General features: G+C 48.9%; 1 protein-coding gene and 1 long non-coding RNA gene across 2 annotated transcripts; one reads left to right on the top strand and one right to left on the bottom strand.

Annotated features, from left to right (window-relative positions):
- Nucleotides 1-301: 301 nt before the first annotated feature.
- Nucleotides 302-5,838, bottom strand: LOC141543688 (uncharacterized). Its single transcript, XR_012482491.1, has 2 exons — nucleotides 5,691-5,838; nucleotides 302-1,676 (listed from the first exon to the last, which is right to left on the bottom strand). It is a non-coding gene; the product is annotated as an uncharacterized LOC141543688 (long non-coding RNA).
- Nucleotides 5,097-14,646, top strand: FKBP4 (FKBP prolyl isomerase 4). Its single transcript, XM_074269294.1, has 10 exons — nucleotides 5,097-6,141; nucleotides 8,833-8,977; nucleotides 9,611-9,753; nucleotides 10,735-10,855; nucleotides 11,179-11,335; nucleotides 11,510-11,600; nucleotides 11,709-11,792; nucleotides 12,082-12,273; nucleotides 12,561-12,800; nucleotides 13,272-14,646. The coding sequence occupies exons 1-10, from the start codon at nucleotides 6,037-6,039 to the stop codon at nucleotides 13,377-13,379; spliced, it is 1,386 nt and encodes a 461-aa protein (XP_074125395.1). The 5' UTR covers nucleotides 5,097-6,036; the 3' UTR covers nucleotides 13,380-14,646.
- Nucleotides 14,647-15,517: the final 871 nt, after the last annotated feature.

Genomic DNA, 15,517 nt, shown 5'->3' with positions numbered 1-15,517 from the left:
CCTGAGGACTTGCTGTGTGACAAATTCCAGGATGCCTCGACCAGCAGCTTCTGCTTCTTCAATTGGTGAGATGAAGGATCCAATTTCTCTTCTAACAACAATTCTTTGTCCTCTTGATTGAAGCTCCAGACCTCTGAAAGGAGGCCCTAGATTCATGAATCCTGTCCCTTATCCTTTCACCACCAAAGTGGAGGGCGCTTAAAAGGAGATTTTCTACTTTGTGAAAACAGAATAGTGATGGAAGGAGGGACACGATAGGGCTCGTATTCTACAGAGTAGTCATCAGCAAGTATCTTATTCCTTTTATTTGTACAATTAAAATAGAAGCACTATAGCAAGGGAAGTTGCTCAGGAGCTGTGAAGGGAGGGTAAGAAATGCAGATATGATTCGGAAACTTTCATAAAGAGAAAGAAATCAAGTCCTATGACTTGTACAGTGACCTCTGCCTGCCTCAGGAACTGACCAGATTCGAATTCTTTTTCCCTAGACTTTCTTCTTAGGGTTATCAGATTTCTTCTCTCCTTGATAGTATCAAGCCCAGAACAGTAGCATCAAATTCTCTTGGCCCCTATAGCACTGGTCTCTGACCTCCCCATTTCATTCTGCTCTCAGACTTGCCTCCCTTCCAAATTCAAGATCTCCCATTTTTGGGGGGTCACTCACACCAGATTTTTTCCTCCTTTTGTCCTCTGTTGAGTATCTTTAATTTATTCTGTATCTAACTCGTCTGAACATAATTGTTTGCATGCTTCCCTCCCATTCAACTATTTGATCTGTGAGGGCAGAGGTTGTTTTCTGCTTTCTTTACATCCCCAGAATTTAACCCAGTGTTGAACCCATCATTGGCCTTTAACAATTTTTTCTGAGTGACTCTATATAGTCGAACTTAAAGAAATTCTCCAGGTGGAACATGGGAGTGGAAATAGAAATATATATATAGCTAATAATTCAGATCAATATTCTATTTTCATTTCCCTAGGTCAGTTAGGAATCAGGGTAAGCAGAACTGTCTCACCTACAAAAGAGAGCTCAGGAGCCATAATGGTCTTAAGAGCAAGTATCCTCTGGTAACCGTGGAGATGCTAGAGCCGTCGAGAATGGCCACAAAGTTCACTCATTGTGCTTTGAGGAAACCCCTGGGCTGGTGGTCCAAGGGTAGTGTCACCTGGTGGCCAAACTATATACTACAGTCACCAATCTGGCAAATGAATTAATTATGTGAGATTCTGCTTCTCTTTGGTTTGCAGAAAGTGGAACACTAGTTAGAACTTAATAGCATGGCAAAAGCAGGCAATTTAGCAATAACACACACTTGTCACAAATGTTTACTTAGTTTAAGGATAATTCAGTAGGCCATTAAAGGATTTTGATTTTTTTTTTCTTCCTGTTTAAGCATATCTAGTAATCAAGAGGACAGAGGAGGAACCAAAATATCAGAAAAATCTTGGTAGTCCATATCTCCCTTCATGAAGAAAAGAGGAAAGGGGTAAAGGTAGCAAGTATATGGCAGTCATTAACAGTATAAACCAGAACATACTTAAAACTGGTCTTGTGAGATCTAGGTGAACATCTTTTATAGATAAGTTTCTCACAACCTATTATCTTCATGAGTCTAAATTTCTAGGCAAAGGTAGTGTTCCATTCAAGCTATCAGCATGCTCAGTGATCTTCTTCCCTATTAGAAAAAAATAAAAAGAACTGAGATAATTCATCATAAAGAAGAATGAAAAGGATAAAAATAACAATAGCTAATTCTATACCCCATGTGAAATCCTTTACAAATATTATTTCATTTAGCCTTTGTAGGAACCCCAGAAGATAGGTGTTATTATTATCCCTATTTTATATTTGGAGAAACAGAAGCCGAGAGATTAATTGATGTGCCCAGTGTCATAAAGCAAGTCAGTACCTAGGATCCCAAGTTCAGGGCCAGCACCTAATCTATTGTGCTTTTTTGCTTTTTAAAAAACTATCTTTAAAGACACAAAGGTTTATTATCAAAACTGAATGGGAACCATATATTTTCCATTTTCTCTAAAGGCAAAAAGAAACTGTCCTATCTGTAACAATAGGAATTAAATTAGAATTAAAAAGGAACACGTGGAAAATATGAGTCCCGGAAGTAGTAAGGGGAAGTTGCAGAATTATCTTTTTCTAATAGTCATTTTATCAAACAACCCATTGAGCAAGCATTCATTAACTATGCCAAATGCTGCTCACGTCACTGGGGACACAAAAGTAAAAGTGAAATAAGCCCTGCTTACATTCTCAGAGGAGACAACACAGGGGCAGATACAAAACACACAATAACTATGTATAAGCACACATAAAACACATAGATCACTTCACAGCAAGTGTTCTGGGGTCCAATTCTCTGCTGCATCTTCCTCCAACAGCCCTCACTGCATCAGTCACGGGTGCCTCACTTCTATTTCTTGCCATTATTATTCCCAGTGAGCAAATAGAGGCTAAGTTAAGTGACTTGCCCAGGGTCACACAGCTAGGAATTCCAATCCAACATTCCATCCCATCAGCCGGCTCTTCTAGATTATTAAGTGCTGAATCGAGTAGAAAAGACTCTAAATACTCAAGGACAAAACAGACATATCTATCTAGAAGGATCACAGGGAAATCCTCCTTAGAGGTCAGAGGATGACAGGGGATGAAAATCCCAGTTAATGAAGCGAGATTATGGAACCTGGCTGTTGCCGAATCAGAACAAAGCACTCTCTCTGGCCTTTCTGTGGGCAAGGTCCTCAAACAGATTACAGAAAAACTACAAATGACCGCCACCGTGGATCTGGGGAGAGCTCTCTTTACTAACTGTGCAATCTCTAAGTCGTCTTTTCGTTATTTGTAAAACAGAGTGGTCTTGAAAGAGGCCAGGTCCCGTGACAAACGTGATTTGAGTGTGTTTCAAGGGGCCTTAACAGGAAGGTATGTTCTAAGACAAAGCTAGCATCTCAGCCATTTCTGTGCCAAAGAAGGCTCAAGAAGAGCCATCACAAAACCAGCAATGCCTGTGACTGATTAATCACAATAGCAACACTAGCTAACATTCATATAGCACCTACCAGTGCCGGGCACTTTACAAACATTGTATCGTTTGGGTCTCACAGTGGCGGGGGCCAGGGATGGGTGGGTGCTATTACTATCCTCATTTTTATTATTATCCTCATTTTTGCAGATGAGGAAGCTGAGACAAAACGTATACCCTTACCCAAAGTCACACCGTTAGAAAGTGTCCGAGGCTGCATTTGAACTCCAGACTCCGGGCCTAGCAATCTGTCTGCTGCACCACTTAGTTGCCCAGTGAGTTTTTTTTAACACATTTTCCTTATTAATTTTCTCCAGGTTCAAAAAGGAAAAGGACAGAATCACGAATTCTGAAAGATCACTATTAATTATAGATGCCATCTATCTCTCATCAGCTCTGCTCCCAACTAGACTGCCTGAGTTTTGCCTTCTTCTAATCCCACTGCAAGCATTCACGGTCACTTTCCATAAGAGACACAGAGAGAAGAGAGAATTTTTAAATAACAACATCAAATGCCATAGAAACAAGAATAAGCAATTAAAAAAAAAACTTAAAGGCTACTTTAATTGCTACTAAAAAGGGACAAAGGACTTTCTTTCCTCCACATCCCTCCTACAAGGTGGAAGGAAACAGGAAGTAAATGGCTGAATGGATAAAGGAGTGCTCCACATCCGAGGAGGTGTGGTGGGCCAGGTTTATGTGCCTGCCCCAAGGTGTCTTGGCCCCCCCATTATTCTAGGGCCATCCTTCAAGGTCAAGGTCTAGGCTAGAAGGATTGGAGTTCTCTGAATAATTGAGGTCCCCCCTAGGCAGGGCAGCCCTTCCGACTCACTAATCTACATGGCAATGACTTAGCTAAGCAGCAATGTGCATGGAAACAAAAGCGAACTACTCGCTTTATCAGAAGTATTTTGAGGATTACTGAAGGAATGTATTTCAAAACTCTTTTTAACATCTTAAGGACATGAATGAGGAATAATAAAGCGCTATATTATTGAACAGGGTGGGAAGTCTTGCACTAAGGAGTGAATATGAATTTATGAGCTTCAATAAGTGGGATGAGCCTCGAGGGTTTTAGCTAGAAACTGTCTCACCTAAGTTCGGATTTGTTCTCGCCGTGTCTGCATATTTAGCCCTCCCTCGGTACGGGACCGCATAGTGGCAGCGCATACATGAAGATGAAATGTCTCAGGGAAGAAACAAGTCGGTTTGACTGGATTGTAAGGTTTGAAAGTGGGATGACGTCAGACTATGGACATCAATAACGACTGTGGAAGACCTCAGAGGTCTTGCACTTCCCGGATTCATACTTAAATACATGACAAATCTCCCTACCTATGCTTATAAGCTCCGTGACGGCAATGACATTTTAACTGCATATATTAATATACAAAACGCACTTTGCTTTGCTTTTTTCAGCTTCGAGTGTGATTTTCTCGTTATGGGAATGGGGCGGCAGGGGAGCGGGGAAGGGAACCTGCGATATTTCATTAGTAAAAGGAACTCCCTTAGAATCAGTTATATTGTCATAATTTTGTAATAATCACACAGGACTTGAACCCAGTTCTTTCTGCCCTCTCTGTATGAACTAAGACGTGTGTTGAGATGAATGTTGTTCTTCGTACGTTGCATATTATTATACTGTATATAATTGTATATTCTCTACATCCTGTGTAGTCAATAGATATCTACGAACTAAAAAAAAAAAATTCTCCCCCCCACTTCCCTCTCCAGTACTAACAGAAGGAATTTGGGGTGCGCTGCGAACGTTTCCACTTTTGGGGGTGCTCGCGTCCCGCCGGGTCAGCGCTCCTGTACCCCCTGGGTGACGGGCAGGTCCGGGAGGACCGTTGGAGCTCTCCACTACGTATTTGGAAGGCCGATTCCGAGGCCGTTCTAGATAGATTTTCTAGGCGGGGGGAAGGCGGGGAAGGGGATTCATTCTTTCCTTTCTGGAAAACTATGTACCTGAGCATGTCACCCACAAGCTCCCAGATTCCTTTCATTTATGTCCCTTCTTATGAAAGAGAAAAAGAGACAGAGAGACAGAGACAGAGACACAGAGAGAGAGACAGGGAGACAGAGACAGAGAGATACAGAGAGAGAGATGGAAAGAAAGGTTGCTGCCCTTTCTTTTCAAACAGCCCCAACTAGCCCCCGAGCCCGGCAGACGAGAAGAGTGAGAGGACGGGGCGGCTGCTCCCAGATCTCTACTATCCACAGCCTTAGCGCCCGAGTCCGGGCCCTGCTCGCAGAGAACTGGGGCAAGGAAGGGTTTTGAAATGAGCTAGAGAAGGCTCTAGCCTAATCGAGAAGGATCTGGAAGAGTCCGTTTAAGCCGGGAGAGGGGAGCGCGGGAGGGGGAGGGGGAGAAAAGAGAGGAGGGGTGGTAGGTGGTGGGGGTGCCCAGGGAGCAGGCGTTGGGTCGCGTCTACAAGTCCGAGGGTCTCGGGGTGATCCACTCTCCCTCGGATTAGGTTGGGGAGGGGTAGGAATAAATTAACGCTAACTGCGTCGGCCCCAGGAGCCCGAAGCGGCTCGGCGCCTGCAGCCTCTGGAAACTTCTCCCCCTCCGCCGCCCTCCCTTTCCCCTCCCCCGGCTCCTCCCAGCCCCTCCCCCGGCGGCGGCGGCGGGTGCGGGGTGGGACCAACCTCTCCCCAGCAGCCACACAGTCCACGCTCGTAGCTGCCGCCGCTTGTGCCGCTGCCTCGGTCGTGGCTTAGCTCCGCTCCGCGCCGCGCCGCGCCACACTGCACCGGGCCCGGCCTGGCCGCCGGCTCGCCGCCTCCCCGCCTTCTCGGGAAAAGAGAGTTTCCAGAAGGAGCGAGTGCCCCGCGCGCCGCCCCGGCCCCGGCCTCGGCCTCGGCTCCGGCTGTGCAGCCTCCTCCCGCCGCCCTAACCCGCGCTCGCAGCCTCCCGGCCCAGGCGGACGGGGAGCGGCTTGGCTCGGCTCCCGGGCCCCAGCTTCAGGATTAAAAAAAGGCTTTGTGGACGGCGATGACCGCGGAGGAGATGAAGGCGGCGGAGAGCAGCGCGCAGTCGGCCCCGTTGCCCTTGGAGAGGGTGGACATCAGCCCCAAACAAGACGAAGGCGTGCTGAAGGTACCCGCGGGGCCCGGGCAGCCCTCGGCGGGGGCGGGGGGGCGCGGGCGGGCCTGCCGCACATGTTCGGCCCTCGGCGCGAGGCTCGGACGGAGCCCATGCGGGCACGGCCCGGGACCCGGAGGCGGGCCGTGTGTGCAGCCTCCGGCCGCGCACCGTGCGGCTCCTGCACTAGAGAAGCCGCATTCCCCTCCCACTCAGGACTGGGCAGAGCGGGAGGGGCTGCAGAGCCGCGGGAGGGGCTGAGCGGCGCTTCTCCCCCACCGCCGAAGGGCCGGTGCGCTCCCGGAGCCCGGCCCGGCCCCCCGGCGTGGACCCGGGGAAGGGGAGGGGGGCCGGGGTGGCAACGGAAACTCCGGCGTGCGCGGTGGATGGAGAGCGGCAGCCCGGGGGCGCGCCGGAGCCGGTGCCCGGGACGGGCCCTGCCTCCCCTCGAACCCCGTTTCCACAGGGCACCCAGGAGTCGGTGGCCCATCGTGGGCTGATAAGGGGGCAGGCGCCTGCCCAGGCCGGTTAAATATTAGCGAGCTGTTGGGGCAGTCCGGGTCAGCGTTATCAGGTCCGGTGCCTCCTGGGACTCCCGCAGCCCCGGAGGTGAGGGCCCCCGCCCCGGGTCCCGGCCGGCTGGCGTGCGCCCGCATCGAGTTACCCTCCCACAGGGTGGGGGCGGGGCGGCAGGAGGTGTGACTGCCGGGGTGAGAGGAAGGTGGAGGAGCGCAGCCCGGGAGGGGGGGGGGGGCGTTCTTCCCGGCAGCCTCTTGACCCGGGTCAGAGCCGACCGGCGGCCTGGGGGCGATTGGAAGGGACTTCAGAACCCAGGCTCCCCTGCTTCCCACTCCTCACCCCACTAGTACTGTGAGCCCGGGGTCGGGACCTTAATAAACTTGACTTTGTTCTCTGAGCCTTCTGGGGGCCAAATGGAGAGAAGCACAGCACACACATACTTTGTCTTTCCCAAAAGAACCTTTTTAGGAAGGATTATCTTTCCCTGTTTCCCCTCCCCCATTTGCTCTCTCTTCCTTAAGTTTCCCATGCAAAGAAACCCTGATTCCTCCGCGGGGTAAGTTGGAAAACCCCAAGGAGAGCAGCTTGCTTCGGGGACCCAGCGGCCCATGAGGAAGGCTACCTTTGTAGAAGTTCTGAAAAGGAAATAGCCCAGAAGCATGGCATTGTGGGACTTGCCCAGCCAGAGCTTGGAGGTCACCCTACCCAGGTTACTTAGTTTTGTCTGGGTTTCGGGGTTCTACCTCTGCGGGTGGGACAGGCATCTTCCCCTTGCAGTGTCCCAGAAATGCCAAGACCACTGAAATCTCTCCCTTCCTGTCTGTGAGCTTCTGCAGAAGGAAAGAGGGCGAGTGGAAAGAGCCCAGTTACCCGCCAGCAGTGATTGGTGACATTCCCAAAGGTAGACAAACTGTAAGATTGCCGTCTAGTCCTCCAAAATTCAGAACAGCAGAAAGACTGGGTAGATAGCCCAAGAAAAGCCCAGGGCCATGTGTTCCAAGCCCAAGGCTAGACACCAGTTGTGCTGGGTACCTGCATCTCTTTCTACAATCCAGATTTTTTCCCTTTATGCTCTCTCCAGACATTTGTCATTTTCACCTTAGGTTTGCCCTCCTCCGTCTTAGTTACCTGTCCCATTTTCCTTCCAAATCTGTCCCCTTTCTCCTGTTGACCTGAAGAGTTCATAAGAAGCAGTATGATGCTGTGTGTGGATAGAGCGCTGGGCTCACGAGGCAGGAAAAGTTGGGATTCTTACCTAGTGAGCCTGGAGTCAGGAAGGGACTTGAGTTGAACTGCTCCCTTGGACACTTAGTGTCTTAGTGTGAGGCTGGGCTTCAGTTTCACCTGTAACGGTAGGATAAGCAAACATTTATTAAGCTCCTACTGTGCATCAGGCACTGGGATCACAAAAAAGAGGTAAAAGATAGTCCCTGCCCTCTGTGAGCCTACAGTCTAGTGGGGAGGCAACATGCAAACAAATATAGACCAAGGAGACTATATACAGCATAAATAGGAAATAATTAACAGAGGTTAGACACAGGAATTACAAAGAGTTGGGGAAGGAGTCCTGTAGAAGGTGAGATTTTAATTGGAACTTGCAGGAAGCCAGGGAAGTCAGTAGACAGAGCAGAGGAGCAGAGTGTTCCATGCTTGGAGGTCAGCCAGAGAAAATGCTGGGAGCAGAGACCAGGAGGGCTGGGTCACTGGATTGAAGAATATCTATTAGGGAATAGAGCTCCCATCTTCAGGATTATTGTGAGGAACAAATGAGATAATCTTTGTAAAGCACTTTGTAGACTGTAAAAGTGCTATAGAAAGGCTGGTTGTATAACAGGAATTGTGCTAGAAGCAGCCTCTTAAAGATCATTGTTTAAATTCTTCATTTTATAGTTGAGACCAAGGCTCAAGTAGATGATATCTTATGTCCAAAATCACACAAATAAGAAATAGAAAAGCTGACTTTTTTTCTAATTCTTTAGTTCTGGTTCCATTATTCTTACCATTATATTATATCAGAGAAGGGAAAGGCTTTTCCCTGAGAAGGTAGAGATTCATTTGGGGCCATAATTAGGGTGATAATAATGGAGTCCTTTCTCCCCACAAAGGTAAAGTACAGAGAGGTATGTGACTCAGTATCTGACCTGAGGGGCTGATGATAAAGGTAAAGGTCTACTTTCAACTCCCTAGGTGATCAAGCGCGAGGGGACAGGCACAGAGACTCCCATGATTGGCGATAAGGTCACTGTTCACTATACTGGCTGGCTGCTGGATGGCACCAAATTTGACTCCAGCTTGGATCGCAAGGACAAATTCTCTTTTGACTTGGGCAAAGGTAAACCTGATGGAAAAGGAGAGTTCTGAGGGATTGTGGTGGGCAGCCTCAGGAGTATGTTCCAGTGATCCCACTTGAAAGGCCTAAACACAGGGCAGGATTACTAGAGGAAGATCTTTTGGTTCTTTTGACATTTTCCTTTTCTTACTCTTCCCCCCCCCCCTTTTTTTTTTTTCTCCCTGAGTCTGGGGTTAAGTGACTTGCCCAGGGTCACACAGCTAGGAAGTGTTAAGTGTCTGAGACCAGATTTGAATTCAGGTCCTCCTGAATTCAGGGCAGGTGCTCTATCCACTGCGCCACCTAGCTGCACCCTTCTCTAATCTTCTAGTAACTTCTTCCCTTCATTTATCCTCCTCTGTAGTTCATTCTGCCTTGGTCTCCAAGACTTTGAAGAGAGGAGTATGTAGTTCTCCTCTGTCGTCTTGGAACACTGAGATAAATAAAAGGGTAAAAAAGCCAACAGCATTTGATCCATTTGGACTTTTGAGAATTAACAGTTGGTGAGGGAAGGGACCTCCTGCTTAAAGAGGGAATCCTCATTTTTGGTGTTTGGATAGCTCTCAGTTCAACATGCTGACTTTTGATGAAACCTCAGCTAAGACGGGGGAAACCTAATGCATTTCATGTCTGCAGGGGAGGTAATCAAAGCCTGGGACATTGCTGTGGCCACCATGAAAATAGGAGAAGTCTGCCACATCACCTGCAAACCAGAATATGCCTATGGTTCATCTGGCAGCCCTCCCATGATCCCCCCCAATGCCACCCTGGTGTTTGAGGTGAGTGACAGGCCATGAAACAGTAAGAGCAGGGCCTTATCTGCCCAACAGCCTGGCTGCCCGCCAGCCCTGACTTGGAAACATTGTGACTAAGGCTAAGGGCCTGGCCTAGTGGGAGGACATAGGGTGAGTTGCCTCTTCCAAGATGGGGAAGAATTCTAGCTGGTCACCTATTGTTACCAGGCTGGACATTTCTGTGTCCTTTCCCTTCCTGCTCCGCGTCAGGGCACTTACTTGGGAACATCCCACCCCAACAGGCGGCAGTGTGCCCCCCTCGCTGCCCACCCACGCGTTTCAGAGCAGCGTGTCTGGAAAGCTGCCAGATAGCTTCTAGATGGGTGAGGGGTTGGTATAGAAATACATGGACGATAGGTATGTTCCAAGAATGAGCAGAGGACCTCTTACCTTAAAGTGCACTGAGCTCGGACAGGTTCACCACCACCAGGTGGGCTTCGGGAATGGTTTTTCAACCATTGCCTCTCCCGAGTCTCATCATCACCACCACCAAATTGGTCCTAATCAGGACTGCAGAAGTGTGTTCTCTTTTCACAAACTGGGCAGCCCAGAGACCAGAGTCAGGGAGTGGGGCTTCTTTTTGCTTTTACCAGATGGGGGTGGCTGTGGGCCAGGTCGGTGAGGAGGCGGTGTGTCCTTCCCAGCTCACACTGCACCTGTTCCAGGAGCAGGTCTGGGACTGCTCAGGCCTGGAAACCTTTTGCAGGGACAAGAAGGGAAATGTGAGTGAGGAGTAAGGGCGCATGTGAGAGGGGAATGAAAAGGGGCAGCTTCTGTCCCCTGGTAGAGTGGAAGGAAGCTTTGGAACCAGAGGGTCTGAGTTCAGATCTTACCTCCGACACCTATTCCTTGTGCGAGTGACATGACCTCCCTCAATTCTTGATTCTTATGTGTAAAATGGGAAGCCTGGGCTAGGTCTGGGGCACCTCCTTCCCACTCTAGATTTATGACTGATCTCTCCTGCAGGTGGAACTCTTTGATTTTAAAGGAGAGGATCTCACTGAGGACGAGGATGGCGGAATCATCCGAAGGATACGGAACCGAGGCGAGGGCTACTCCAAGCCCAATGAGGGAGCCATAGTGGAAGGTGAGGCAGAAGCAGCCGTGACCCTGGGGTTTCCCTCTGGCCCTGGCCACCTGACTGTCACTTGGGGCAAGTTCTGTACCTGAGGGGTCATGCGATGAAAGGACCATATCACTTGGTCTCTTGAGGTTACTTCCAGTCGTGAGAAGGAAAGAGCTAGAAGGCGGAAGGACTCTCCCTTCTGCCTGCTGTAGCTCCTGATTCTGTCTCCTCCCTCTCTGCTACTTCCGACATCTGTACGGAGGGGGCATCTTCTGCCAGCGCGGGGGCGGTGGGGCCACAGGCTCTCTGCTCAGCCACTCACTGCCTGTCTCCGATTACTTCAGTTGTGCTAGAGGGTCGCCATAAAGGCCGGGTCTTTGACCAGCGAGAGTTAAGCTTTGAGATTGGAGAGGGTGAGAACTATGACCTTCCCCCTGGACTAGAAAAGGCGATTCAGCGCATGGAGAAGGGAGAGAACTCTATTGTCTACCTTAAGCCCAGGTGAGAGTGTGGCCAGAGGTAGGCAGAGCTGGGCGCCCCGGGGGAGGGGAGAGACGAGCATTCATGAAGCCTCTGATCCCCGGCTGCGTGCTGGGCACACAGACACGTGCCCTTGTAGTGGCGAAGCTCCTACCAACCCCAGGGAGCCAATGCCCTTGTTTGTCTCTTCCCTAGCTACGGCTTTGGGACTGCTGGGAAGGAGAAGTTCCAGATCCCACAGGACGCAGAGCTCCAGTATGAAGTGACGCTCAAGAGCTTTGAAAAGGTAAGGAGTAAGCTAGAGCAGTGCTCCCCTTCCTCTCAGCGTGCACTCGGCCCCCCGGGGCCCAGCCCAGAGAGCCAACGGCGGCTTTTCTTCTCTGGGGGTGGGTAGGCCAAGGAGTCCTGGGAGATGAGTGCAGAGGAGAAGCTGGAGCAGAGTGCCATCGTGAAAGAACGGGGGACCGTGTATTTCAAGGTAAGTGAGGCGCCCACTGCCCGACAGGTGGTTTTCTTTCCTCCTACCCCACCTCGTCTGTCTAAGGCAAGTCTGCTGGGAAGGGGAAAAACTGTCTATGTGTTGCTGGTCGATACAGACCTATGTGGGCCTTGCCCGCCCCTTTGGACGTGTTAGGAACTTGGGACTGCCTGTTCCCTGACACATCCCTGGGCACCTGTAGCGGGGGGTGGCTTGGTATTGTCCCCCAGCATTATTGTGGGATGTCTGGGGATGGAAAAGGAGCTGACAGCGGTGACTCTGGTTCCAGGAGGGCAAGTATAAGCAAGCCATGCTTCAGTACAAGAAGATTGTGTCCTGGCTGGAGTACGAGCTGGGCTTCTCCGAAGAGGAAGGACAGCGTGCCCAGGCTCGGGCGCTGAGGCTGGCTTCCCACCTTAACCTGGCCATGTGTCACCTCAAACTGCAGACCTACTCTGCCGCCGTGGAGAGCTGCAATAAGGTGAGAGCTCCCTGGGAGATGAAGTAGTCAGAAGCTGCAGGGCAAGAGGAAGGGGGGAGGGGTTGCTAAGTGCCTCCAGGTGAGTTAGCAGCAGCAGCCCAAGAGGAGTCCATGGTCCAGCTCTTTGTGTTACCTTCCTTATTTTTCACTTGATTCTTTTGGAATGAGTCCTATTTTTTTTAAATCTGGTTTTGTTTCTGGGAACCTCTTAAACGGTCATGTACCGAAGCTGAGATTTTGGGGGGAAGGACTGGCCCTGAAATCAGGGTCTGTCTGCTGCTCCCCAGGCCCTGGAGCTGGACAACAACAACGAGAAAGGCCTTTTCCGTCGGGGGGAGGCCTATCTGGCTGTGAATGACTTTGAGCTGGCCCGGGAAGACTTCCAGAAGGTCCTCAAGCTCTATCCCAGCAACAAGGCTGCCAGGACCCAGCTGACCCTCTGCCAACAGCGTATCCGTGAGCAGCATGCCAGGGAGAAGAAGCTCTATGCGAACATGTTCCAGAGACTGGCTGAGAAGGAGAACAAGGTAGGGGCCGGCCTCGAGGGAAGGGAAGGGGGGTTCTTGTTCTCTTGGGATTCTAGTTGGTAAGCAGGGCGGCTTCTGCTTTCTGGGTCTCTGATCCTGGCACGCCTCTGCGGGTTCCACTGGGACACCTGGGGAGGCCTCTAGACAGGGCTTCCCTCAGTCTTTGCTCCCTGCTCTCCTGCAGCCTTATCCTTCTGGCCAGGCAGGCAGGCAAGTGGAGGAGGAGGAGTGCCTTGAGATCAGTGCCTGTGGGTGTTGTGAATGGGGTCTGTGTGTACTGAGCTAGATACATGCGGGGGGTTGGGTGAGGGCTAGGCCTCATCACACAGGTATTTTTTTTTTATGGTAGGGCCTGTGGCTTAAGAAAGGCTCTGGGCCTGAGTGTGGTAGCTTTCTTCTTGCAGAAGAGTGGGGTGACTGGGATCCATCTTTACTGTACATTCAGGGTTCTTTTCTTCCCTCCTCTCTTAGCCTGAGGCAGAAGCAGCTGGAGGAGACTTCCCTGCAGACACTGAGATGAAGGACGACCAGCAGAATGGTGTGGAAGTGAGCAAGTCTCAAGTGGAGACAGAAGCGTAGCCAGCCCTCGCACCCCACTCCCAAGGCTGCCTACCTCCCATGTCCTAGCCTTTCCTACTCCACCCTGTTAGTTTTGTAAAAAACAAAAAATGAAACAAAAAAAAACAAACCCTGAAGAATTTTGAGTGAATTAGACCTTTATTTTTCTATCTGGTTGAATGGTGACTTTGGGGAAGGGAAAAGGAATAGGTTTGTTGAGGTTGGGTAGGGGATGTTTTTGGAAAGGTGACCCTTTCTACTCCCCCCAAAAATATTAATTTATTTTGCTCCTTCTGCAGCCTGATCTATTTCCACATTTGGGAAGGGAGTGGGGCTTAGTCTTAAAGTGGGGTGTAAAGGGAAAACTACAAAACACCCCCTCTTCTCTGTTGGTGGCAGAGGAGTATAACAAAAACCACTGCTGTTTCCTTGGCTTCTCTTTGTTCCTTTCCTGCTCCCAGACTTTGTGGCAATTGGTCCTTTCTGGTATCATAGTGACCACTGTTGTGTTCTTCCCATTTTCTCTTGACCATGGCCATGCCGTCTCCCCTTGCCTGTTCTATGTTGTACCTATCTCTGCTCCTTTGGTCTCTTAACCTGCACGATGCTGAAGATCCAGGTTCTCCCAGATTCCATGCTTGAGCAATAAAGTGGAAAAAACCAAAGTTTAGGAGTCAAGCTATGCTTCCTGTTTGGCCCAAGAGGGAAGGGGAGTGAAGATGACCTCTGGGTGGGTGGGAGCAGTCTAATAGAATAGGCAAAAATTAGCAATTTGTTGGAAAGTACATCTCTGAAGCCAACAGCTTTATTATACTTTGACTCGTCTGATAAAATTGGCTGATGTGCTTTTTGAAGCAATTTAGCCAGTTTAGTGCAATTATAAGCAACTATTGAGGCCAAAACCATGGGCGTACAGGCCATCCATCAAAAGGTGGTACCTCATAACAGGATACTGAGAACAACTCCAAGTGACGATAGAAGTGGGCAGGGAGAAACAAACGGTGTAGATGTGGAGGAGGATAATTACAGGCTAAGATTGTAGCTCTGGTAGCATTCAATTGGATCCAGCCTAGTACCCCAAACTCTGCGAGAGAAGAGAATTGACACTTGAAAGTCCCCTCACACTCTAGGTGAATAGCATTGTCGTTAAGGTGGTGGCTCCTGGTTACCTTCTAATATTTTTTGAGGAGATTGTAAGCTCTTAGAGGGCAGGGACCATATCTGTTTTGAATTTGGTTTGTATGGCAATGCATAGCTTGGTGCTCAATAAAATACTGTTAAACGCTGAGAGCATTCCCCTGATGCATCTCTGAAATTACAAATCCCCACTTAAAGCAGGATGAGGTGGTACAACACAAAGAACACTGAATTTGTTTCTAATTTTGACTCTAACCAAACTAGTCAAAATAGGATAGCTATAATACCTTTTAGGGTCATTAAGATGTAAGAAGGAACATACAATGAGCTGTGATTATTATCTCAGCCTCTGGCAATTATCTGCAAGACTTTAATAATCTTTGCCTGACAGAAAATTTGTCTTCATGGAGTTGGGTGATTTTCAGTGTATGACAGGAAATTTACAATTCATGATAGAAATAGAACCTCTGAGTTGATTACTTAGCTGGATGGTCCTAGACACTTGATAACTCATTTTCTTCCAAAATAGGCATAAGATACTATGGAGAACTGAGCTTCAAATGAGAGTCGGAATCTCCAAGAACTTTTTAAACTAAAGTATTATATACTTACATTGCTCTAATTTCTAATGAAAGGTACTATTCCTTTCTGTTGTGATTACTTAAATTTCTTTAAAAAACACAGTTATGAGAAAGCCTTTGGCAAAAACTTTGGAAACCCCTATCATATTAGAAACTATTCAAGATTAAAGCCAGGCATTTCTACAATGAAAATAGATAAGCCTAAGGGTTACACATTTGCTTTTAGGAAAGATTTGTGCCATCTCTTAGAAGTAAATAGCTAAGAGCAGCCCAAGGTACACAGCATGTCCAACAAAGTCATGGTTAAAACTCAACTATTTATCCCTGTTTCACATCCTAGAATTCTCAACGGCCCTCACCATTGTTAATAGCATAGTAGAAGCATTTAGGTACTCAGATAACTTAATCAGGTACTTTGATATTCCTTAAGCAAACTTTGTT

This window comes from Sminthopsis crassicaudata, chromosome 5 (genome assembly GCF_048593235.1).
Source record: "Sminthopsis crassicaudata isolate SCR6 chromosome 5, ASM4859323v1, whole genome shotgun sequence".
Lineage (NCBI taxonomy): Eukaryota > Metazoa > Chordata > Mammalia > Dasyuromorphia > Dasyuridae > Sminthopsis > Sminthopsis crassicaudata.
The sequence above is the reverse complement of the archived record's forward strand: the minus strand, read 5'-3'. Positions and strand labels throughout refer to the sequence as shown.